The sequence below is a fragment of the Antechinus flavipes genome, chromosome 2 (genome assembly GCF_016432865.1).
Source record: "Antechinus flavipes isolate AdamAnt ecotype Samford, QLD, Australia chromosome 2, AdamAnt_v2, whole genome shotgun sequence".
Taxonomy (NCBI): Eukaryota; Metazoa; Chordata; class Mammalia; order Dasyuromorphia; family Dasyuridae; genus Antechinus; species Antechinus flavipes.
The window spans coordinates 496,071,585-496,095,372 of record NC_067399.1 but is presented as its reverse complement, the minus strand read 5'-3'; the positions used below and the strand labels follow the sequence as shown (position 1 = coordinate 496,095,372).

The 23,788-nt window shown below is 39.4% G+C and overlaps 1 protein-coding gene and 1 long non-coding RNA gene across 3 annotated transcripts in view; one reads left to right on the top strand and one right to left on the bottom strand.

Annotated features, from left to right (window-relative positions):
• Window positions 1-763: 763 nt before the first annotated feature.
• On the bottom strand, window positions 764-22,736 carry LOC127550786 (uncharacterized). 2 transcript variants are annotated; one of them, XR_007950947.1, is made up of 3 exons: window positions 22,639-22,735; window positions 1,934-2,106; window positions 764-1,078 (listed from the first exon to the last, which is right to left on the bottom strand). It is a non-coding gene; the product is annotated as an uncharacterized LOC127550786 (long non-coding RNA). The 2 variants fall into 2 exon arrangements; XR_007950948.1 differs by lacking the exon at window positions 1,934-2,106 and having other exon boundaries at window positions 22,639-22,736.
• The window catches only part of STK35 (serine/threonine kinase 35), a 52,204-nt gene continuing 49,147 nt past the window's right edge, over window positions 20,732-23,788 (top strand). The window contains exons 1-2 of the mRNA XM_051979967.1: window positions 20,732-21,586; window positions 22,345-22,972. Coding sequence (XP_051835927.1) covers window positions 21,266-21,586; window positions 22,345-22,972 — 949 coding nt within the window. The 5' untranslated portion in view covers window positions 20,732-21,265. The remainder of the gene's footprint in view (window positions 21,587-22,344; window positions 22,973-23,788) is intronic.

Sequence of the window (23,788 nt, the reverse complement as noted above, 5' to 3'; positions counted from 1 at the left end):
AAAGGTCATTGAACTAGTTGGTTAAAGGCAAGTTACATGTGTCCAATGACAGTAATAATAAAATCAAAGAATTTCCCCATTGGAAGGGATCTCAAGGGTTCCACAGTTATTCTAATAATATTCTAATATTTTAGCAGGAATCCCCTAAACAGCATTCTTGACAATCATCCTAAATCCCTTTCTTCAAGATCCTTCATTGATAAAAACATTCTCTCCTGAGGCAAAATACTTTTGAGCTTTGCTGTTATGTCTTTCCCTCCCCACCCCCAATTCCTAGCACTCAAGCGCACACACACACACCCACACACACCCACACACACACACACACACACACACACACACACACACACACACACCCTCTATTACCCTTTTTCTTCCTCCCATCTCTCCAACCCTCCCTAAATTCATTCCCACCCAGGGGATGTGCTAGAGTCAGCTTAACTGATTTGCCTGAGCTGATTGCCAAATTTTCAGGATGAGCACTTATACCTCAGAAACAGGCAAACTACAAATTAAGGCTTAGTTTATTTTTTTGATTGTCTAGACTTAAGAAAGTGCTGGAGAAAATGCTAATTATGGAAGTTAATCCTAAAAGTATATCATTGGGCACATTATCCCCACAGAGAGCTGGTTGTTTAACATTTACCAGCATACCATTGGTACCACTAACCCACTCAATGCCTTAGTGTGTTCTCCTCCTTTTCTCTTATTGCATTCTTATATTCATTGTATAAAGGAATAAACTTTAAATTTAAAGGCAGAGTCAATGAAAGAAATATTTATTAAGCTCTTATTACATACCTGGCACCAAGGGCTGTAAAGTAGGGGGTGGGGAATTGGGAGAGGAAGGGAGGGACAAAAATAATCTTAGGGGAATGGTACAGTCCTGAGTCCAGTCTGTAGAGGGATGAGCCATGGCTGGCCTGAGAGCACTCCTTAAATGGGGATCCTGGGAGAAGCCATCCTACTAAAAGGACCAGTGTGCGGTAGAGGGTAGTTCCAATATGGGAAATACAGGGCTAGAGTGAGACTTCAGGATGAAGAGCTGAGGCATTGTAGAAAAAGTCTGCAGTGCACCCTGCAAAGGAAAGAAGACAGGCTTTAATCCCAGCTCTGCTACTATGTGATTTTAGGAAAGCACATCTAGTACCTCCTCCCAGGCTTTTGTGGGGAACAAATGGGATCATCTGTAAAGTACTTTATATAATGATTAAAGTGGAATGTAAATGAAAGCAAATACTATTGGTGGTATTATAATAACGAATGCTACAAGGGCTGGAGGATCTGGGCTCATCAACGGAGCTTAGACTTGAAGATTTCTCTCTAAATTTTGTCAGGATTGTGTTCCCTCCCAATCAAGGTTTACGTTTGACAACTTTCAAATTTGGCTCATGTCTAAGTTTCTTTTTTTAAGCTTTTTATTTTCAAAATATATACATGGATAATTTTTCACATTGACCCTTGCAAAACCTTGTGTTCCAAATTTTCCCCTTCTTCCCCCCACCCCCTCCCCTAGATGCTAAATCATGTCTAAGTTTCTACAAAAAATGGAAAACAGACTTCATCCCTCAAGCAAACCCTTCAGATAAAAGTACATTCAACACAGGCCAGGTTTGTTTGACCCAATGAAAAATAAAAAGAACTCACATCTGAGCCCATAAACAGATATGATAATTATCCTTCCCTCTCCATTAGGTCTTCACCTACCAATCACATATTTATTTCAGACCTGGGGAAGTGGGGGCTCAGCTGTGCCAAGACACACATGTAAGAAGGGAAATATCTTAGGCAACAGCCAGCAGGCAAGGCTGACCCCAGTAGTATGTGAAACGGTAAGCGAGACTTTAAATGCCAAGGCACTCAAGAGAAAAGCACTCAGAACCAACAGGGAGGCAATTCCATTCCCCCAAACATGCACATCTGTCTAACTCACAGCACCAATGCCAAAAGGCTTGCTGGTTATGACATCTTGGATCTCTTTTCCCCTTTCAGCAAAGCTTCTGTCAATTCCTCCATTTCCATGGAACTTGGTGCTAAAGTTGGTATAAAAGTTCCTCAGCTTTATCTTCTCCATCTGGCAGTGGTTCCTTAATGACTCTGATTACCCTGGAGAGATCACAGGGTTCACTGACAGGACCTCACAAGAACCTAGCCTCTCTCCCTCTCTCTCTCTCTCTCTCTCTCTCTCTCTCTCTCTCTCTCTCTCTCTCTCTCTCTCTCTCTCTCTCTCTCTCTTCCTCTCTCCCTCTCTCTCTCCTCTCTTCCTTTTTCCCTTCTCTCCCTTCTCTCCCCCTCTCCCCCCTTCTTCTCCCTCTCCCTTCCTCCCTCCATCCCCTTCTCTTTCCTTACATCTTCTTCCCTCCTCTTCCTTCCCCTCCCCTCTCTCTAGTCTCTAGAGTCTATATATAACTGCCTTTTAAATACCAAGCCAAGAAGGTATTTCAGATATGTGTTGTTGTAGGAGGAAAAGGAAAAGAAATTAATCTTCAGTCAACCAAAATCATTACTGTGACATAAACAGGACAAGTATCCAAGAGGCAAGTCCCTTTGTCAAGGACATAAGGATATTTGGTCAATGTTAAAACGATGGTTTCATCAGTGAAGTAACAATAAACAATCATTTATATTTTGCCAAAGAATTGCCTTGATCTAGATAAGTTCACACCTTATTTTAGGAAGCTACAGGGTCCACACATAGAGTCATGCTTATAGCAAATGGAGAAATTTCACATGCTGTGGATAAGTTCACTTGCCTTCGTGGTAGAACTTCCAGGGAAGTCCATAAGCAGTGAAGTTGACCCTCACATTGCCAGAACTGGCTCAGCCTTTGAGAGGCTCCACAAAAGCAAGCACAAGAGAGAAGTATGAGGTGTCACAGACCCTGAAGATGCACAGAGCCGCCGTGCTGAGCTCACTGCTGTGTGCCTGTGAAACCCGGACAGTCTGCCAGCCTGCTGGGAATGGCTTCCATTTGAATTGTCTTAGGGAGACTCTGAAGGTCACCCATTAAGTTAAGGGCCAGACATCGGCGTTCTCCCTTGAGCTGAATTGTCAAGAATTCAAACTGCAGCAGAGAGCACTATATGTGGCCACTCCCTCAGAGACTGCTTTTTGGAGAGCTCACACAAGGCAGCACTCATTTGGAGGTCAGAAGACGCTGCACTAGGACACGCTCAAGAACTTTGGTACAGGACTGAGTCTGTGCTTGCATCAAAGAAGGAGCTGGGCTCTATGAGCAAAGTAGCACCAAGGAAACATGAGATGCATAAATCCAGAGCCATCTCTATCCCAAATGTTCAAATGGGCTCATTGTGCCTGAACTGTGGTAGAGTCTTCCAATCTCATGCTGGATTGACCAGCCACTCAAACTTTATATGCTGATTCCAACATCTTGATGTCATTTTGGCCCTTCTTGAGTATGAAGGATGAACAACAGGAACAGGAACATGGAAAATTAAGTGCTTTTTTAAAGAGTTACTAGATCTTATTTTCAATCTCAGCTGGGCAAGTCATATAATCTGTTGGGATGTTAGTTCCTGCATCTGTAAAATTATGGGAGTTGGACTACATGACCACTAGGTTTAATTCTAGTTCTAAAAATTAGTCTTTTGATCCATTAATTATATAAGGTTTTCCAAAGTTTTAAGCTTTAATAGCTTAAATATGGACTATATTATCTGTAATATTACCATAATTTCTGCTACTTTACAGGGCTGTTACAAGGATTAAATAAGAACATTGATATGAATTGGTCTAGAATACTGTTAAGACTCCTATCATCTCCCTCTCTGAAATCATGGCTCTTACTCCTACTATTTTTGAGTTCACCCTAAACATAATAGATTTTAATTCTGTATAAAACTGTTTCAAGTGTGTTTCCTATAAACAACATGTTGAATTCTGTTTTCTAATCCATTTTACTATCTTCTTCCATTTTATGGTTATGATTGTTAGTTGTATATTTCCCCTCTTCCCCATCCTCTTGTATTTTTTTTCCCTTTCTTTCTTACCCACTCTTCTCTCTACAAAGAACAAGATGGTAAAAAAAAGGAGTTTGCTTAACAGTAGGGGTCTATAATTGAAATTATTAGTTTCTGAGGTTTCCTTTCTTCTCTTTCCTTTGACCTTTTTCCATCACATGTTTTTACTCTTTCTTTTTAGTCTTCCCTTTCACTGTCCCCCTTCTTCTTCCTCTTCTTTTTTTCTTTTTTTTGCTGAGGCAATTGGGGTTAAGTGACTTGTCCAGGGTCATACCACTAGGAAGTGTTAAGTGTCTGATACTAGATTTGAACTCAGGTCCTCCTGATTTCAGAGCTGATGCTCCTACTACTATGACTCCTAGCTGCCCTTACTGTCCCCCTTCTAATGTTTATTTTGTTCATGATTATTCCTTCACTCATCTTGTACTTTTTAAATCCTCATTTCTTCACTCCTCCTTTCCTATTTCCCTGTTGAGATTAATTCTTTGTATGTGTGGATATATATGTGTGAATGTGTTCACCTTTCTTCTGTCCAGTTCAGATGAAAGTAAGATTTAGGGGATACCCATTCCTCCCAATCCCTTCCTCTTCCTCTCATATACTCTTGTTTCTTTCTTTCCTTCTTTCTTCCAAGTATATTTCTCTACTCTTCCTATTTCCTTTTTCTCTAAGACTATCATCATAGAACTACTTCCCAGACCCTCTTCTTATATTAACTTTCTCCATCATCCTTGAAGATATTAGATTCTTAGAGAACCTTTGTTGTTTTATCCCCTATTACAATATAACAGTTCCTCAAAATGTAGTCATTGTTTTCTGTGTTACTGATCTATCTTTTGACTTCTTCATTCAACAAATTCTGCTTAATTTTGGTCTTTTCATTAGAAATGCTTGGAAGTCCTTTGTTCAATCAAGAGCCATCTTCTCCTGTAGAATAATACTTAGCTTTGCCAGATAAGTTATTCTTGGTTTTTCTCCTCCTTCCTTAAATTTCTCTCCTCTTCCTTAAATTGGTAACTGTCAAGTCTTCTCATTGTCTATCTTGCCCTAAACTCAGGAAACAGAAGGAAGATTAATAAAGAAACTATCATTTCCCCTTGAATGGATGCCTTCCCCATCTCCTTCTATTGAAATCCTTTCCATGTAGCATCTGATTTGTATCTCTATTATGCCTTGATGGAATTCTACTATAGTATGATCACTGTTTTCCTAATCTTATTTCTGCAACCACAGTATTGGTTTCTTGAAGTGAGAGACTTCATTTTGCTCATCTTTGCATGGTCTTCAGCACCCAATCTAGCATGTAGTAGGTACTTAATATTAATAACATGTTTGTTGGAATGAGGAGGATGTGAAAAAATCAGTGTAATATTTTTATCTGCCCATGCCCCCCAAAACCTTGTGTGTATAACTATCCCCCATCATACCCCAATCTGTATTTTAGAATCACAGAATCTCAAAATATAAACTGTTGAAATCTCAATGGCCATCCATGATCTCAAAACCATATCTGAAAAAGAACTGCCACAACAAGCCAGCCTCTCCTTAAAGATATGGATTCATTAGGCAGTTTTTCCTAAAAATGTCTTTCTTCAACTCTCACTCATTTCTCCTGGTTTTGCCCTTTGGAATCAAGCAAAAGAGTCTAATTAATCTTTCTTCTTTTAAAGATAGTTATCTCATCTACTTCCTACACATCTCCCTATCCCAAACCTTCTTTTATTTAGAGATTAAACATCTCTTCCTTCAAGCAAAGCTCAGAGGAGCTCAAGAACCAGTTTACAAATGTCCTTCCTAAACAGTGGTTCCCAATAATGAACAAAATGTTCTAGATATGACCAGACTGCGACATAGTATAACCAGACTGTCACCTCCTCATTATTGGGAGTAAATTCTTACTTAGTGTAGTTCCAGATCTAATTAGCATTTTTTATTTCCATATCACTCCCTTAACTCACATTGATTTGTTAGATCAATGAGATCCCCAAGTCTGTTCCAGAAAAACTGTCACTCATCATGACCCCCCCCACATACACATTTTATATTTTTAACCCAAATGTAAGATTTCACATTAATCATTTCTTAAATGTCATCTTATCTGATTTTCCCCATATTTTAGCCTGTCAAGAGCTTTTTTTTTTTAATTCTGTCATCAAGTAGGTCAACTATCTCTCCAAACACTGGGGTCATTAAGGCATTTTTATTGGATTTTTCTGTCTTCTTGTGAAGTTTTTGTATCCTCTCCAGAGCCTAACACAGTGCTTTAAACACAGCAGGTACCAAATAAATGTTTGAATTGAATAATGGATATGAAAGGTTATGAATAATATAAATTGTAAATATTATACATTTATCTGTATCCTTTCTCCCACCAATGTTCATTATCTTAACAATTGCTAATATTCATATAGTCCTTTAGAAGTTATAAAACATTTTCATATCTAGTACTTACGTTATCTAACATACCATATTATAGGGCTCATCCTAGGCTCTCAAAGGTGATAGCAGAAGAATATATTTCTTATGGAATCTTCCAAATTAGTGGGACTCTAAATAATGTCGCTGCAACAGAATATGTTTACGGTGTGAAAACCAGCTTAGCCTATAGAGATATCACCAGTAGACTATCCATTTAATGATTAATTCTTTGGTTGATATAGCACATAAAGCACACAAAAAATATGAACTGGTCCTTAGTCCTGTATACATATCTTTCTATTTCTATAATGATGAAAGAAAGGGCAAAGGATACCAAAAATAAGTTCCTGAGTTGTTGATCAACATTAATACTGACTACTGGGAAAGCTATGATATCAATTTTTAAATTCTCTTTGCAAATTAAATGTAGAAGTAAAAGAAAGTTGCACCTAATGGAAAGAATTCCCAGCTTCTCCTTAAGGAGGTAGATAACAGCACTAGTAAAGTTGGTTTTATTTTGAATCCAAAGGCAACAAAAACAACAACAAAAAAAAAATCATGGTCTAATTGGACATGTTGCACTGCAGTGCTCATGATGAGTATTTGCAAAAGACCAATGCAAAGATAATTTCGGCTTAATGAGCCAACATCTGTTGCAGATGATGAGGAAGTAGAGAAATTTTTTAAAGAACTCAATAAAATGTTCTGAATCAAATCAACATATATTTTAATACTCAGTGAATTTAAATCAAATGTGGGTAAAAGGGAGCATGACAAAGATATATGTGGAAAAATATTGATCAGGAATTAGAAATGAAAGAGGCTAAAGGTTTGAAAACTACATAGAACCCACATACTTTCTTCAAAGAGAGCTGGATTAGATTTGTATCCCGAAATAGAAACAAAAAGGAAAAGGGCTTTTATCTACAAAAATATTTATAGGAGCTCTTTTCTGGGGGCACAGGATTGGAAATGGAGGGGATGCCCAGCAATTGGGGAATGGCTGAACAAATTGTGGTATGTGATTTTGATGGAATACTATTGTGCTTTAAGAAATGAGGAGCAGGATGCTCTCAAAGAAATCTGGAAGGACTTTCATGAGCTCATGCAAAGGGAAACGTACTATGTACCAGCAATATTGTAAGATGATCAGCTGTGAATGACTTAGCTATTCTCAACAATAACACGATTCAAAACAACTCTTCATAAGAAGGACTTATGATGAAAAATGCTATCCATCCCCAGAGGGGGAAAAAAAACTGATGGTGTCTGAATACAGAGTGAAGGATACTTTTAAACTTTATTTTTCTTGAGGGTTTTTCTTTTTTGGTCTGTTTTCTTTCAGAACATGACAGTTATGGGAATGTTTTGCATGACTTCACATGTATAATGTGTATCAAATTGCCTGACTTTTCAATGCGGGGGGGAGGGAAGGAAGGAGGATGGGAAGGAAGAAGGGAGGAAGAGAATTCAGAACTCAAAATTTTAAAAACAAACATTAAAAACTGTTTCTACATGTAACTGGGGAAAAATAAAATACTAAATAATTTTTTTAATTAAAAAAAGATAATGTTTAAAGAGATAGGAAATGACTGGTCCCTAGTAAAGGAGTTATTTACAAATCAGCTGTCTGTATAGTCACAATACTGATTTGTTATAGTAAAGACTGAAATCAATACCAACCAGAAGAATAAAAATGAAAATATATGACAGATAATTAAGACAACTCCAAACTGACCTATTTAAGCAAGCCATTAAAATGTAACAAGAAAGTATTTTAAACAACCAAAAAAATTTGAATGTTCTATAATTATGATGACCAAAATGGCACAAATGCTATCAGATGCAGTCAAGTATTGACTGATTTTGCTTAACTGTTTTATTACCAGGAAAGGCTCACTAAAGGGCTATAAGTAAAAAAAAAAAAATTATATACTCACTTAATTGCCAAATGTAATGTCTTTCTTAGTCCTATCACTTCTATGGTCTTTTTCTTTGACCCAGTCATTATTTAGGATTTCATTAAGTCTCCATTTGAGTCTGTTTTTTGTTTGTGCTTCTTAAACTGATTATTATTTTTATTGTTTTATGTTTTAAAAGGATGTATTTACTATTGGGAGGGGTTAACAATTTTTTTCTATGTGTGATCTAATACATGGCCAATTTTTTTTATGCTTCATGTGGTACTAAGAAATACATGCACATTTTAACAATGCCACTTAGATGATACCAAATAGTTTTTCCCAATGGTTTGTTTAATTTGTTATTTTCCTTTTTGTCTTTTAATTAGAACTGTACAAAATTGAATCATTAGAACCATTACATTTTTTTGTAATTCAGTTAATTTTTTCTTTGTGAATTTAAATGTCATTTGGAGCATGTAAGTTTAATATTGATATTGATTATCTAGGATTTCTTTCCGCAGAATGAAGTTCCTATGCTGATCTCTTCACTGTGTTATGAATTTTTTAGCATTGTCTAACAGAATAAATTTTTTGATTTGCTTGATACAGGGTCTCATTTTATTTTTAGCTTTATGTTTTTATTCTGTGTATGCCTTTGTTATAGCAAAGATGGAAGTATTAAACTATGGTATTTTTCTATGTCACTGATTGTACAGTTCAACACTATACTTTGCCCTCACTGTGGCAATTTATTTCCCTTTTTACCATGAAATCTCTCTGGATCTATGCCCTCCCATTCTTTTGGGTGTCAAATGCCCCCAGGAGCTTTGATTCCCCTTCTTCTGAGGCAGAATAAATGTTTTCTCTAAGCACCAAATCCCTGCAAATTATATACATTGTAAGGTTCCCTATGTCCCATTGTAGAAAATATCTCTCTCACAATAGGACCTTCCTTCCATGGGACCCTTCTCAAAACTGAAATGAAATTTCACCATTTTGCCCCTGTTTCAACCCTTGCCTTTGTCCTCTCAAACATCTCCTGATAAATGTCTTCTTCCTGAAAGACTATATGATTTATTTTCCCTTCACTGTTAACCCATGACATAATCAGAATACAACACATATTCCTTTCTATCTTCATAACCTCTCTCAACTTTTATTCACTTTTCCCTTCTGCAGTTTAGTACACACACACACACACACACACACACACACACACACAAGTTAGTGACCTACAGGCAGAATGTTGTGAAATGTAATACTTAATGTTTCAGAACTGGTCTTCCACTATCATTTCTTTTGTTTAATTTCTATTTTCACTTATATCCTTCTATATTTTTAGAAAGAACTTAATGTTCTCTTTACTGTTATTCCGTTGTGGCTGTTGTTTTTATTGATCCCATAGGTACCCTCTTTTTTTTTAGTACTTTTCTTCTTTTTATTTAATTATCTGTGCTTTCCTTGGTTACTGTATTTGTCTGCATTTTTTTTGTTTGTTTTCAGTTGTCTGGGTTATTTTCAAATTAAGTAATATGCTCAGGTTTGATTTTCTTTATTGGAATACTTCAAATGCCTCTTTTTTATTGAACTTCTTTTATCACTGATGATTGGGTTCAAGTTTCATGCCACTTTGTGATGTATCTGGAGCTTCTTTGCTCTTTGGAACACATTATTCCATTACCTCTTACAGTTTCTGTTGAGTGCAGAATAATCTTGTGTTATTCAAATTTCCTTTCTTTTGTAATTTTAAGGTCTTTCTCCTGGTCTCTTGCAGAATTCATTATTTGTCATTAGAACTGTACATTTAACAAATAAGTGTCCTAGAGTTTGTAGAATAGAGTTTATTTCTAAGAAGAAATCTGAATCCTTCGATTGATTTCTTTTTCTATGTCCAAAAGTTCTAAGTGTTTTCATGTATTGTTTCTTATGTTATCATGTTTAGGTTTTTTAACTTGTGTTTTTCTGAGAAACCTATGATCCTTAATTTATCTCTATTATCCTATCTTGTAAATCAGCACCTTGATTGTTGAGAGCATGTTTCCTTTTAACATTTATATAATATAAATATACATATATATACATATACATACACACTTATGTTTTGGCTGAGGCAGTTGGGGTTGTGACTTGCCCAGGGTCACACAGCTTTGACCTGTGCGACTATATTTGAACTCAGGTCCTCCTGAGTTCAGGGCTGGCTCTATTCCCTGTGCTACCTAGCTGACCCTAACATTTATATTAAGATAAATATCTTTTTTACTTTTACTTTACTTTTTGACTTTTTTCTCAAAATTGTTCTTTACTTATTTATATTTAAATTCCCAATCAATTGTTTTTTCTTTTATTTCTTTGGTGACACTTGCCTCTGTAGATTCAAGTTTTTCTACTTTGTCATTTTTTTCCTACTGTACAGAACCATAAATTCCACTTTCACAATTCTTATTTCTCTCTTAAATCACTTGGGAATATTCTGCTGTGGTTCCATATTTTCTTGGAAATGCATAGAGTCTTCTCTCTTACAAGTACTGATTCATCTATGTGTTATGATGTTAATTCACAGATACCTGGATTTAGATGATCTGAAGACCATATTCCTTTTTCCCTATTGACTGTCACAATGTTAGGAGATATCCTGTTTTCCAGAGGCAAGGCCCAGCAAGCAAGCTGCGCCCCGAGCTCGGCCTAGCAACAATCCTTTGAGCTCACCCTCTGGATGATTTCAGCCACAGCAAAATCCATGACTTGTTTCATGTAATTACTGTGCGTGACCAGCCCCAGGTGTTGTTCTCTGAGCTCAGACAAGCGCCTGCTGTATCCTTGTTCTGGTCCTAAGTCCTGCTATGAGCCAAACTCGCCATCTTGTTGCTGGTACCTCTCATTGTCAGGCTTTAGTTCCCGGCACAGCCATGGGTTTAAGTACTGAAATTTGGCTGCATTAATGTGGCCTCCCCACTAAGGGAGGGGCCCTGGCATGCATGCTGTTTGCAAACCATTTCCCTTACTGTCAAATTAAATTTCTGTTTGATTCCTGCCTGTAGCCTTCTCTGTTCACCCACAGGTGGGAGGTAGGTTCCCTCTGGTTGACGTGTCTTCTCGGCTTGCACTCAAAATCTTTAAGTGAGTTTTCTTGTTCCTGATATATTCTCTTTTGATGGAAGTTTCCCATTGGGCTCTACTTCAAAGCTATTTTCCCTTGGGGGCATTCCCATGTCATCAGCCTTGGTCTCTGCCCCAAGTGATTTCTGGACCCCCATTAGATGCCATTTAGGCACGGTGGAGTACACACCTGACAGCATCTTGCACCCATGCTCTCTGTTCCTCATTGATGGCTGAGCTCGGCTGCCACAGAGAGAGCTGCAGACCCAGCCAGAGCAAACAGGCTTTAGAGGCCTGGGTCAGAGGCAGGATTGAGCTGTGTCACGAGCCCATGATTGGCTTACACAGCCCTGCAGAGCCTGGAGGCTCTCTCATGCCGAACACAAGGGGTGCTGAGTGAACTGGGGTGACCCTCGGACTGTCTTGTGCACCTGGACACTGCCTTACAAAGTGCCTTTGTGGCACTTCTCTCTCCCGGTTCTCCTCCTGTCTGACCATTCCTCTGCTACCTTTGCTGGAACACGATCCATGTGCTTTCCATCTGTCCTTAGACCCCTTTGTTCTCTTCTCCCTCTATACTTTCTCATCTCTGTCTCTGGTGAAATCATCAGCTCCCACAGATTTAACTATCATCTTTATGTAAATGACTCCATGCTCTATACATCCAGCCCCACTTTCTCTTCTGAGCTGCAGTTCTGCATCACCAATTGCCTATTGGTGATTTCATTTGATGTCCTGAAAATAATTTTTAATTCAACATGTTCAAAACTGAACTTATTATCTTTACTCCTCAACCTCCCCTCAACTAAATATTCCTATTTCTATGGAAAAGACTACCATCCTTGTAAATTGCCCAGATTTATAACCTTGATATCATTCTTAATTTTTTATTTTTCCTAACTCTATAAACTCAATCTGTTGCCAAATTTAGCCATTTCTGAACACTGGGAAACGAATGTGAACTATCTGCATTTTTGTTTTTCTTCCCGGGTTATTTACACTTTCTGAATCCAATTCTCCCTGTGCAACAAGAGAACTGTTCGGTTCTGCAAACATATATTGTATCTAGGATATACTGCAACATATCTAACATATATAGGACTGCTTGCCATCTAGGGGAGGGGGTAGAGGGAGGGAGGGGAAAAATCGGAACAGAAACGAGTGCAAGGGATAATGTTGTAAAAAAAAAAAAGTACCCTGGCATGGATTCTGTCAATATAAAGTAATTATTAAATAAAAATTTAAAAAAAAAAAAAAGAAATACTCAAAAGAGTTTATATTGTATAAGAATTTAACTCTTTATTCTTGGATTGTAAATGAACTACTTTGGTAACAGATAATTGACTTAATATTTCTTCTGTCTAATCTTAATTTTCAAAGTGTTCTTTTAGAGCTAAATAGTTTTATTCAATTTCTTTGTTCCACTTGTCCCCACTTTTTTTAACTATGGAGTTTGATGAGATTTCAAGAGATCCTCTATCTTTCTCCAAAGAAAGTAAGTACCTTCTATTGGAAAATAAAAACAGAAAATGTTATTAAATGATACATAAAAGCAAAAAAAAAAAAAAAACATAACAAAACAAAACAAAACAAAAAAAACAAACTTAGCCATTTCTACTTTCACAATATCTTTTCCATCTGATATCTTTCCACTTACACAATAAACAATTAGTAATCAACCAAATACATATGTTTTAAGTACCTATTATATTCCAGGCATTCCATTATACAGAATAAATGGGAAGTATTTAATAGAAAGGAAGGAATTGGAATTAAGAGGAGTTGGGAAAAGCTATTACCTTAGATAAGACCCTCATCATCTTAGATTTAGATTTTGTTGTTAATTAAATTTCATTTTGTCAATTAAATATTTATTTCCTCTATTCCCCTACTCTTATTTAAAAAAAAAAAAAGACATTAATAAATGTGCACATTGTCAAGTAAAACAAATACATACATCACTCATGTCCAAAAATGTGTCTTTTTCTATACATTTAGTCCATCACCTTTCTGTCAGAAAATAAGCAACATTCTTTATCATCAATTTTCTAGAGTCACAGTTCTTTATTTGAATAGTGCTGTTGTTATACTATAAAATATTTTCCTGGTTTTGTTCATTTTTACTCTGCATCAGTTCATATAAGTCTTCCTGGGTTTCTTTGAAACATCCATTTCATTATTTTTTACAGCCCAGAGTCTCTTACATCCACATAACATAATTTGTTTAGCCCCTTCCCAATTGATGGAACCCCCTTGGTTTCCAGTTTTTACTGCCACAAAAAACAAAAAACAAAAACCACTAGATATTTTTGTACATGTGAATCATTTTCTTCTTTTTGGGGAGGGATAGGGAGAAAGGGAACAAACATTTATTATAATTAAGCATTTACTATGTGCCAGGTACTATGCTATTGCAGTATATACTAGATCAAAGAGTATTCATAATTTAGTATCTTTGAGGGTATAGGTGCAAACTGATTTCCAGGATGACCAGGTCAATTTATAGATTCACTTACGGCATATTAATGTGCCTATTTTTCATAGCCCCTCGAACATTTATCATTTTGGGGTTTTTTGGTCAACCTGATGAGTGTGAGATCCAACTTTAGAGTTGCTTCAATTTGTGTTTTTCTAATTACTAGTGATTTTTAGCTTTTTTTTTTTTCATATGGCAATTATTAGCATGGATTTCTTCCCTTTAGAACTACCTATTTATATTCTTTGGCTATTTAATCAGTTGGGCAATGGATCTTATTTTTACAAATATGACTTCATCACTTTTGTTTGTGCAAAATCTTCTTAATTTGTGATCACAACTGTCCATTTTATCTAACATGAATCTCTCTTTCCCCATTTGCTTTGTAGAGCATCATCCTATCAGATCTATAGATCTGAAAGGCAATTTCTTGATACTTCTCTAATTTATGAAGTCACTTATCTATGTGGAGCTTACCTTGGCATATGGTGTGAATTGTTGTACTAAATCTAAGTACTACCAGATTAACATTCCAGTTTTTCTCAGCAAATTTTGTCAAAAAATGAGTCCTTCCCCCAGTATTTGAGTCCTTTGGGTTTGTCAAGCACTAGATGACTAAGTTTGCTAGCTATATTTTATATATATATCTATTTCACCAATCAACCTCTTTTTTTTTTTAACCAGTATCAATCATTTTAATGATTACTGTTTTTTAGGATAGTTTTAGATCTGGTATTGCCAGTCTTCTTTCCTTTCCACTTTTTGTTATTATTTCTCTTTAGATTCTTGATTTTTTTTTTTGTTCTTCCACATGAATTTCATTATTTTTTTTCTCACCCTATAAAGTATTCCTTTGATTAGTATTGTTATCTAGGTTACTACAGCAACCTCCCCGACTTTCCTGCCTCATCTTTTCCTATTCCAGGCCACACAACGATGCCAAACAAATCCTTCAATACAGACCTGACCATAGGATTCCCTTATTCGACCATTGATTGCTTTCCTAATTGCTCCTGGGATAAAAATGTAAACTGCTCCATGAAGCAAATGGGGAAAGAGAGGTTCATATTAAATAAAATGGACAATTGTGATCACAAATCAAAAAGATTTTGCACAAAAAAAAAAAAAAAACTAATGAAATTAAAATGAGAAAGGAAACAGGTTACTGAAGGAAAATCTTTGAACAAGTTTCTCTGAAGGTCCTGCTTGCTTGTATTTGTCTCCCTAGCATTCAGCTCAGTTACTAGAACATAACTGTTTAACAAATACTTGTTCTCTTTTTCCTCCTCCTCCTCCTCTTCCTCCTCCTCCTCCTCCTCCTTTTCCTCCTCCTCTTCCTCTTCCTCCCCGACTTTCCTGCCTCATCTTTTCCTATTCCAGGCCACACAACGATGCCAAACAAATCCTTCAATACAGACCTGACCATAGGATTCCCTTATTCGACCATTGATTGCTTTCCTAATTGCTCCTGGGATAAAAATGTAAACTGCTCCATGAAGCAAATGGGGAAAGAGAGGTTCATATTAAATAAAATGGACAATTGTGATCACAAATCAAAAAGATTTTGCACAAAAAAAAAAAAAAACTAATGAAATTAAAATGAGAAAGGAAACAGGTTACTGAAGGAAAATCTTTGAACAAGTTTCTCTGAAGGTCCTGCTTGCTTGTATTTGTCTCCCTAGCATTCAGCTCAGTTACTAGAACATAACTGTTTAACAAATACTTGTTCTCTTTTTCCTCCTCCTCCTCCTTTTCCTCCTCCTCCTCCTCCTCCTTTTCCTCCTCCTCTTCCTCTTCCTCCTCCTCCTCCTTTTCCTCCTCCTCCTCCTCCTTCTCTTCCTCCCTCTTCTTCTTCTTCTTCTTCTTCTTCTTCTTCTTCTTCTTCTTCTTCTTCTTCTTCTTCTTCTCTTCTTCTTCTCTCTCTCTCTCTCTCTCTCTCTCTCTCTCTCTCTCTCTCTCTTTCTCTCTCTCCTTCTTCTCCCTCTCTCTCTCTCTCTCCCTCCCCTCCCTCCAATTTTGCTCTCTTCTCTTTCTTTTCTCTCCCATCTTCCCTCCTCTCTCTCTCTTCTCCCTCTCTCAACAACCATGACATAACAAAAAACATAAAACCTTTTAAAAAAATATAAACAGCCAAACTTGAAAAAAAAATGTAATTCTTTGATTGGCTTTGCTGAACTGCTTTTTTGGGGGATGTGGTTGACATAAAAGTAAAAGACATCAATATTTTTTTCTCAGGATGGGGTGGGGTGAGGCAATAAGGAATAAGTGACTTGCCCAGAGTCACACTTGCCCAGACCTCATATCTGAAGGACATATTTGAATTTAGGTCCTCCTGAGTTCAAGGCTGGTATTCTCTCATACACTGTGTCACCTAGCTGTCCCATCAATAAATATTTAAAAAATAAACAAGTTTACAAATGGGTGAGATATAGGCAAAAACCAAACCAAACCAAACTAGATATTGACATAGATGATTTCCAAAGACAGTCTAAATAATGTAAAACAAGTGCCATAAAGACAAAAAATAATCTAAAAACCACTTCTCTAGTTAACAATAGATCTCCTTGCTAGACGGTTAATTCAAATTTATTAAACATCTACTATGTGTAAGGCACAGGGCTAAGAACTGGGGATACAAAGAAAAGCAAAAAAAAAAAAAAAAAACACCTTAGTCTCTGCTCTCAAATTTTACAGTTTAATGTGAGAAACAAGATGCAAAAAAGGTTAATTTCGTGGTTAATTTCAAAGAGAAGGTACAAAGTGTAAGGAGAACTGGAAAAGATTTCTTGCAGAAGTTGGGATTTTACTTGGAATTTGAAGGCAGGAAGCTAGGAAGCTGAGATGAAAAGATAAAGTGAAAAGATACAGCAGATACTAGTTTAAAATATAAATTATTCTATAAAATCTTACAGAGGAAAATAATAGAAGATCATGAACAGTACTGTACTATATTACAATAATAAATAATAGCTCATATTTATGAATCACTTTAAGGTTTCCAAAACACCTTGCATTATGTCTTTTGCTCTTCATAACAACTCTATGAGGGAAGTGACATAATTATTCTCATTTTACAGAAGGGGAAACTGAGGCTCAGAAAGATTAAAGTGATTTGTCCAGGGTAACGCAGCTAGTAAGTATATAAAGATTTAAACTCAAAACTTTCTGACATTAAGCCCAGTATTTTGTTCATTTGGCCACACTGTCCACTAAAGAGAAATAGAGAAAAAAATAAATTAAAAGGAATTTGGTAAGAGATGATTGAGTAGATCAATGTGGGATGCCTAGTGTGATGGAAAGTGGGAGAACAACAAATACAAACAGAAAAGATGGACCAAAATAAACGAAACAAACTCCATTCTTTATGGAAACTATGGACACTCTGACCTGTAGGATCTAACTTTGCATTTCCTGATATGATGAACAAGAAAGTGAAGATAACCCTTTAGAAAACAAAGACAGAAAAAGCATCTGGACTAGATTAAGCCTTTACAAGGGGGTCTTGTGCTGGAGGAGTCAAGCTTTCGTAAGCAATGAAAACCAATTCTCAAGATATCTGAAAGCTAAAAGGATACCAAATGCTTAAAGAAAATAATACATTTTTTAGACGACTTAAAATTTGCCGTATGTGGCAAACTCATAGTATGAACACTCCTTCCATTGATACCAATAAGATGCTAATATACACATACATATCTTTTAGTATTATATAAAAAAGATATCGATAAATATTGATCCATAAGGCATTAGAATAAGAATATCCTAAATAGATATTGAAGGCATCCTTGATAAAGATACAATAATAGGACAGACAGGGTTTCAAGTAGTACTTAATAGCATCTTTAGTTAATAATTGACCGAAAAATGTGCAGAATGAAAGATTCCACTGCTTTTACTTTGTGCTGCCAACACAGTGCCAATTCTGCAAGATTTATTGTTTAAAATTCTACATGTTAGGATAAGTTAAAATCCTACACCTTGAAAGATACAACATATATAATTTTGTTTTGTGATCCTCTGAGAGGCAGCACAATGCAGTGGAACTGAGGACCCAGATTCAGAACCTTGTCCTAATGACATTCACTAGCTATATGACTTTGAACAAGTCATTTAATTTTCTTAAGCCTTTAGTTTCCTTCAGAAAAATGAGAAAATTAGACTAGTGATCTTAAAGGTTCCTTGTAGCCTATGATTACTAATATCAGATAAGACATCAAAGATATATGGTTGCCAAAGATGTTCAGTGAAATACTACCTGAGAAGAGATATACACTATTTTTGTGTTTGTGGATAATGTGGTACTCATGAATCAAATTACAGAACAGTGTCCTAACTATTCATACAGGACTTCGAGAGTTAGATCGACAGCCCATAGTACTCATTCCTTCTTTCCTTCATTCAGTAAACATTTATGTACCAGGTACTAGAGGGCAAGACCATCCTCTCATTCCAAGCTCACAACCTAGGAGTCATCTTCGGTTTTTCTTTCATCTCCTATAACTCAGCTGCACCCCCATATCTCCTTTTACACTGCTCCCATTCTGGGGGAGCCCTAATCACCTCACATTGGGATTGCTACAACAGCCTATTGGCGGTTCTCCTGCATCAAGTCTCTTCCTATTCCAATCCATCCTCTAGTCAGTCATTCAAGTGATTTTCATATAGCACAGGTTTGATCATGTCACACCCTGCCCTCCCCAATCAACAAATTCCAGTGGCTTTTCTACTGCCTACAGGAGCAAATACAAAATGCTATTTGACATTTAAAGCCCTTCATAACCTAGTTGCCTCCCAACTTTCCAGTCTTCTTGCATTTTACTCCCTAAACAAGTATTCTTCAATCTAATGATTCTGGTTGTTGCATGGACAAGACATTTCTCTGCTCTGGCCATTTTCTCTGCCTGTCCCCCATTGTCCACCCCAACTACCAATCACCATGGTTTCCTTTAAATTCCAAATAAAATCCTACCTTCTATAGGATATTTTCCCTACCTCCTCTTAATTTCCAAGGCTTTTCCTCTTTTTAATTGTCTCCTATCCTAATCACATTTATGAATCACTTTAAGGTTTCCAAAACACCTTGCATTATGTCTTTTGATCTTCATAATAACTCTATGAGGGAGGTGACATAATTATTCTCATTGTACAGAAGGGGAAACTGAGGCTCAGAAAGATTAAAGTGATTTGTTATCCTGCACATAGCTTGTTTTGTAATTATTTGTTTGCACATCAACTCCTCCATCCAGTTGTAAGCTTCTTGAGAGCATGGACTGTCATTTGCCTCTTCTTGTATATCCAGCTATTAGCACAGGGTCTGGAACAGAGTAGGTGCTTAATAAGTTTATTTATTGAAACTAAAATTAATTACTAATTAATTACTAATGAGAGATCATGAGGTGAAAAGATATTGTGAAGATAGAAATGTCAAAATATGGCAACTGAGTTTGTGTAATGAGGAAAGGTGAGGTTAGTGTCAATGTTATGAATTTGGGAGACTAGGTCACTTGAAACAGGGAAGTTCAGTTCCCTTTCTCTTTCTTCTTCCTTTCCTTCCTTCTTTCCATACATAGATATACAAGTATACACATAAAAACATATGTATTATATATAGATATATGTGCATATATCACTTAATATTAATTGAATGATTAAATTTGGTATTTTCTTGATAACCTAAGCTATAGATCAAACTTGAACTCAATTGTTCTTTAATTCAAGACCTACCTTCTTTACACACCCACATTATGTTTTCTGACTCCATTTCACAATTATTAAAGCCGAAAATTACAGTCCCTGAATCAGGATTTTAAAGATGGGACACACACACACACAAAATGAGAGGCTGGATTTATTGTGTGGATACAATACTGGTCCTGGAATCAGAAAAATGTAGATTCAAATGTTGTCTCTTATTCTGTCTTCCGGGCAATTCATAACCATCTTGGGCTATGAATATACACACATACACATGCATATAAACACAGAATTTGTAAGCATGCTTTAAGGGTCTCACCATAATCTATCTCCCACTCAGCCACCACAGTGATTTTGCTAAAGGTGTCATATTACTGCTTTATGCAATAAAACCAGCAGCTTTCTATCAGCTCCAGAACCTAATATAAACGTCTTGTTTGTCATTTAAAGCTCCTTCTGCCTTTCCATTCTTCTTACATGTTATTCCTCTCCATGGTCTGAGATCCGACTAAACTGGGGAGCTGGCTGTCCTTCACAGTGGCTGGAAAAGCACTGTCCCCATTCACATGGACTCTAGCAGCCTCTCCCGGCTTTCTTCTTTCAAGGCCCCCTCATATTGTTTGTGTGTGTGTGTGTGTGTGTGTGTATACATATATAGACACACACATATATATATACATGTATATATATATATATACACACATAAGCATGGGAATATATTTGTAAGTTTATCTCCTTCATTACGATCATTGTGAAGTAAACACTTCTTTTAATTTTTTTAAAGCTTCAGCCCTAAGCACAGCGCCTGAAGTTGAACAGGCACTTAATACCAGTTGATTGAATGATTAGATTTGGTATTTCCTGGATGGCCGGGGCTGTAAATCAAACTTGTAACCCAGGTGTTCTTTATTTCAAGGCCATACTATGCTTCCTAGCTCCACTTTATAATTACAAATATGGAAACTAAAGAGGAAAGTCATAGTTACTGGATCACAGGATTTTAAGATGAAACACCACAAAAGGACATGCTGCACTGGACCTGGAGTCAGAAAGATTTGGAATCAAAGACTTCCTTCCAATTCTGACTACTCGCGTCACCCTGGACAAGTCACTTAACTCCTTACCAACCAAATGAAGGAGTTGGGCTAAATGGCCCCTCAAGTGCCTTCCAGCTCTAAATGTAAGATTCTGTCATCTACATCGGAGCTGCAGAGAATCTTAAAAAACATCTAGTCCACTATCCTTAGTTCAGAGGGGGAAATTGAGGCCCAAGGTCACTGCAGAACCCAAAGCAAAATGATGATCTTCTGTCAAACCATGAATTTTGAACTACAGTACTCAGAGGCTGTCTCTATCAAATTCGGGAGGGGAAAGGGATTGGGGTGTCGGCGGCAGATTAGGAAGGGTAAGGATGAGCTCTGCAGCTGAGGGAAAAGCACAGGAACCACACTGATTGGATGGAGGTGGGGCCGGATCCGGGGTTTAGCGGTGCAATCCTGAGGCTGCTGGGTGGGAGGAGACAAGACTACAGGAGGGAGGGCGGGGCCGACCAGGGGCTCGCTGGGATTTCGCGCGTCCTAGGCTAGGAGGCGGGTTTTGCTCTGCTCGGGCAAGACTCGAAAATACATTGGTCTGGCAGCTGCAGCAGGGGCCCTGGGCAGGCACTGAGGCTGATCCAGCCCGAAAGACCCCGGGGGATGGGGCACCCCGAGCCGACCCTGCCCCCGACGCCCGAGGCAGGCCACGCCAGTTACATAAAGGGCTTATATAAAGGGCTCAGCCGGCGCGGCCACATGGGCTGTAGCGAGAGGAGGTGCAGAAGAGGCAGCGGGCCCAAGAGCTGCAGGTGCCCGGTCTTCACCACGGACACCATACCTGCAGCCCCGACCCCGCCGCGGCCGCTCTGGGCGGCTAGGGCAGCCCAGTCCCCCGGGCATCCCCGGGACGGGGCGGACCATCACCCTCCGAGGGGGAAGAAGAGGAAGAGGGCAACTCAGGGAAAGCAGGGCTTGAGCCAGGTAAGGATACGAACCAAGGTCCGTTGGTGGAGGCATGGCTCTGAATATCTGCGCCGCCTCTAGGGCACCCTAGACCCGAGAACCCCGGGGGGAGGAGACGCCACATCCCGCCCCCACCCACCTCCAGCCCGAAGTTGGGATGGTCCTCTAGACTCCACTCCGGCTTAATTCAATGGACTGTTTACACTAGGGAGAATCCATCGCGGCAAAAGGTGTGGGGGAAAATCGGGAGGGACAGGGCCGGGGGAATGAGAGCAAGACGAGATAAAATCGTATGATGAGATGTCCTGCCTCTGTTTTGTACAATTCTCCCCAAACTTTTTCCCTATCTATTAAGATAGATTGATTATCAAGACAAGTGCATTTCGATCCCCTTTTTTTTCCCCCATACAACGGCTCAATGGTTTCGACCTTCCCGCTTTCCCCCCATTCAAGCGGCGGCCGCTGCTTCAGTCTTAAAGGGGCCGCGGCTGTAGGAGGAGGAGGAGGAGGAGGAGGTGGAGGTGGAGGTTGTGGTGGTAGTGGTAGTGGTGGTGGTGGTAGTGGTGGAGGTGGTGGTGGTAATAGTAGTAGTGGTGGAGGTGGTGGTGGTAATAGTAGTAGTAGTGGTGGTGGTGGTGGTAATAGTAGCGGTGGTGCTGGTGGTGGTAGTGGTAAGGGTAGGGGTAAGCAGTGCGGCCTGCGATCCCCGCCCTCCCCCCACCTCCCCCCCTCTCCTCCACCCGGCCTCCTAGCCTAACCGATTCTTTTGCCTGCAGGTCCCAGCCCGAAGTCCCGCTCCGCCGCGTCTCGGGGCCGGACGGAGGGATGAAGAAAGGGGGACCCCAGCAGCGCCGTTGCTGCTCCCCCCGCCGCCCGCAGCCATGGAAACGGGCGAGGAGGACGGTGTTCGCCGAGGGACACAAAGCAGTGAGCGGAAAAGGCGAAGCCCAGGGCTTCGGGCGCCCAGCGCAAAGCTGAGGCCGGCGGCAGCGGCCCAGGCCCAGGCTCAGGCCCAGGCCCAGGCCATGGAGGCAGCCGCGGAAGAGGAGGCGGCTGCGAGCAAGGCCTACCTGGCGGCGGCGCTGAGGCGGCGGGAGGCGGCGGCGCGGCCGCGATACAGTTTGCTGGCGGAGATCGGGCGCGGCAGCTACGGCGTGGTGTACGAGGCGGTGGCCGGGCGCAGTGGGGCCCGGGTGGCTGTGAAGAAGATCCGCTGCGACGCGCCTGAGAACGTGGAGCTGGCGCTGGCCGAGTTCTGGGCCCTGACCAGCCTCAAGCGGCGCCACCAGAACGTGGTGCAGTTCGAGGAGTGCGTCCTGCAACGCAACGGGCTGGCCCAGCGCATGAGCCACGGCAACAAGAGCTCGCAGCTGTACCTGCGCCTTGTGGAGACCTCGCTCAAAGGTAAGGCCGGTGACAGAGCCCGCTGGGCACCCTCCCCGCTGCCCGGGCCCTCCGGGTCCCAGTCGGTGTCATTCATTTCTTGACCCACCGCCCCGGGAAGGGACCTTCCAAATGCCCTTTCGCGTTGTGGCCCCCAGGCCGTTTAAACCACCACCCTGGTCTTCACACCTGTTCTGCTGGGTCCTCCCTACGGCCCTTATCCGGGCTACCCCCAAACTGCTCCCTTCCCTTTTCTAACAGCCCTGACCCTTAGGTCCTCCTAAGTTTGCTACATTCCCCGTGTCAGTCTCACAAACCTTTCTCTCTCCATCCATCCTGCCCCCAATGCGCTTAATAAGAATGAATATGAATACTCCATTATAGTTTGCATTTATATTCACCAAGTAAGTAACACAAGCATTGTTTCTCAGTACTTAGTAGTGAGTTCTGGGAAGTGAATTTGCTTAGTCCTGTAGCTTTGTAGGTGGTTGGAGAAGTCTGTGCTGGAACTTAGATTTTCAGACTCTGGGAGCACTTTTTATAACAAGCAGCTTGTTACAGGGTATATGCTGTGCCAGGCACTCTGTGTGTTGGGACCAGAGTGGGGGGAAGCCCCTAAGGATTTTACATTCTATCAGTGGGAACAGTATGTGTACAATACATTTTTTAAGTAATTTCAGGTATTGGGGATGAGGAAGCTGTAGCATTTAGAGTGGGACCTGGAAAAGGCCATGTGTAGAGGGAGTAGGACTTGAGCTGAATTTGGAAACTAAGGATTTCAAGGAGGAGATGGCTGGAGGGAATGAATGGAAGGTTTGGAGGAGAGCCTTGCAAATG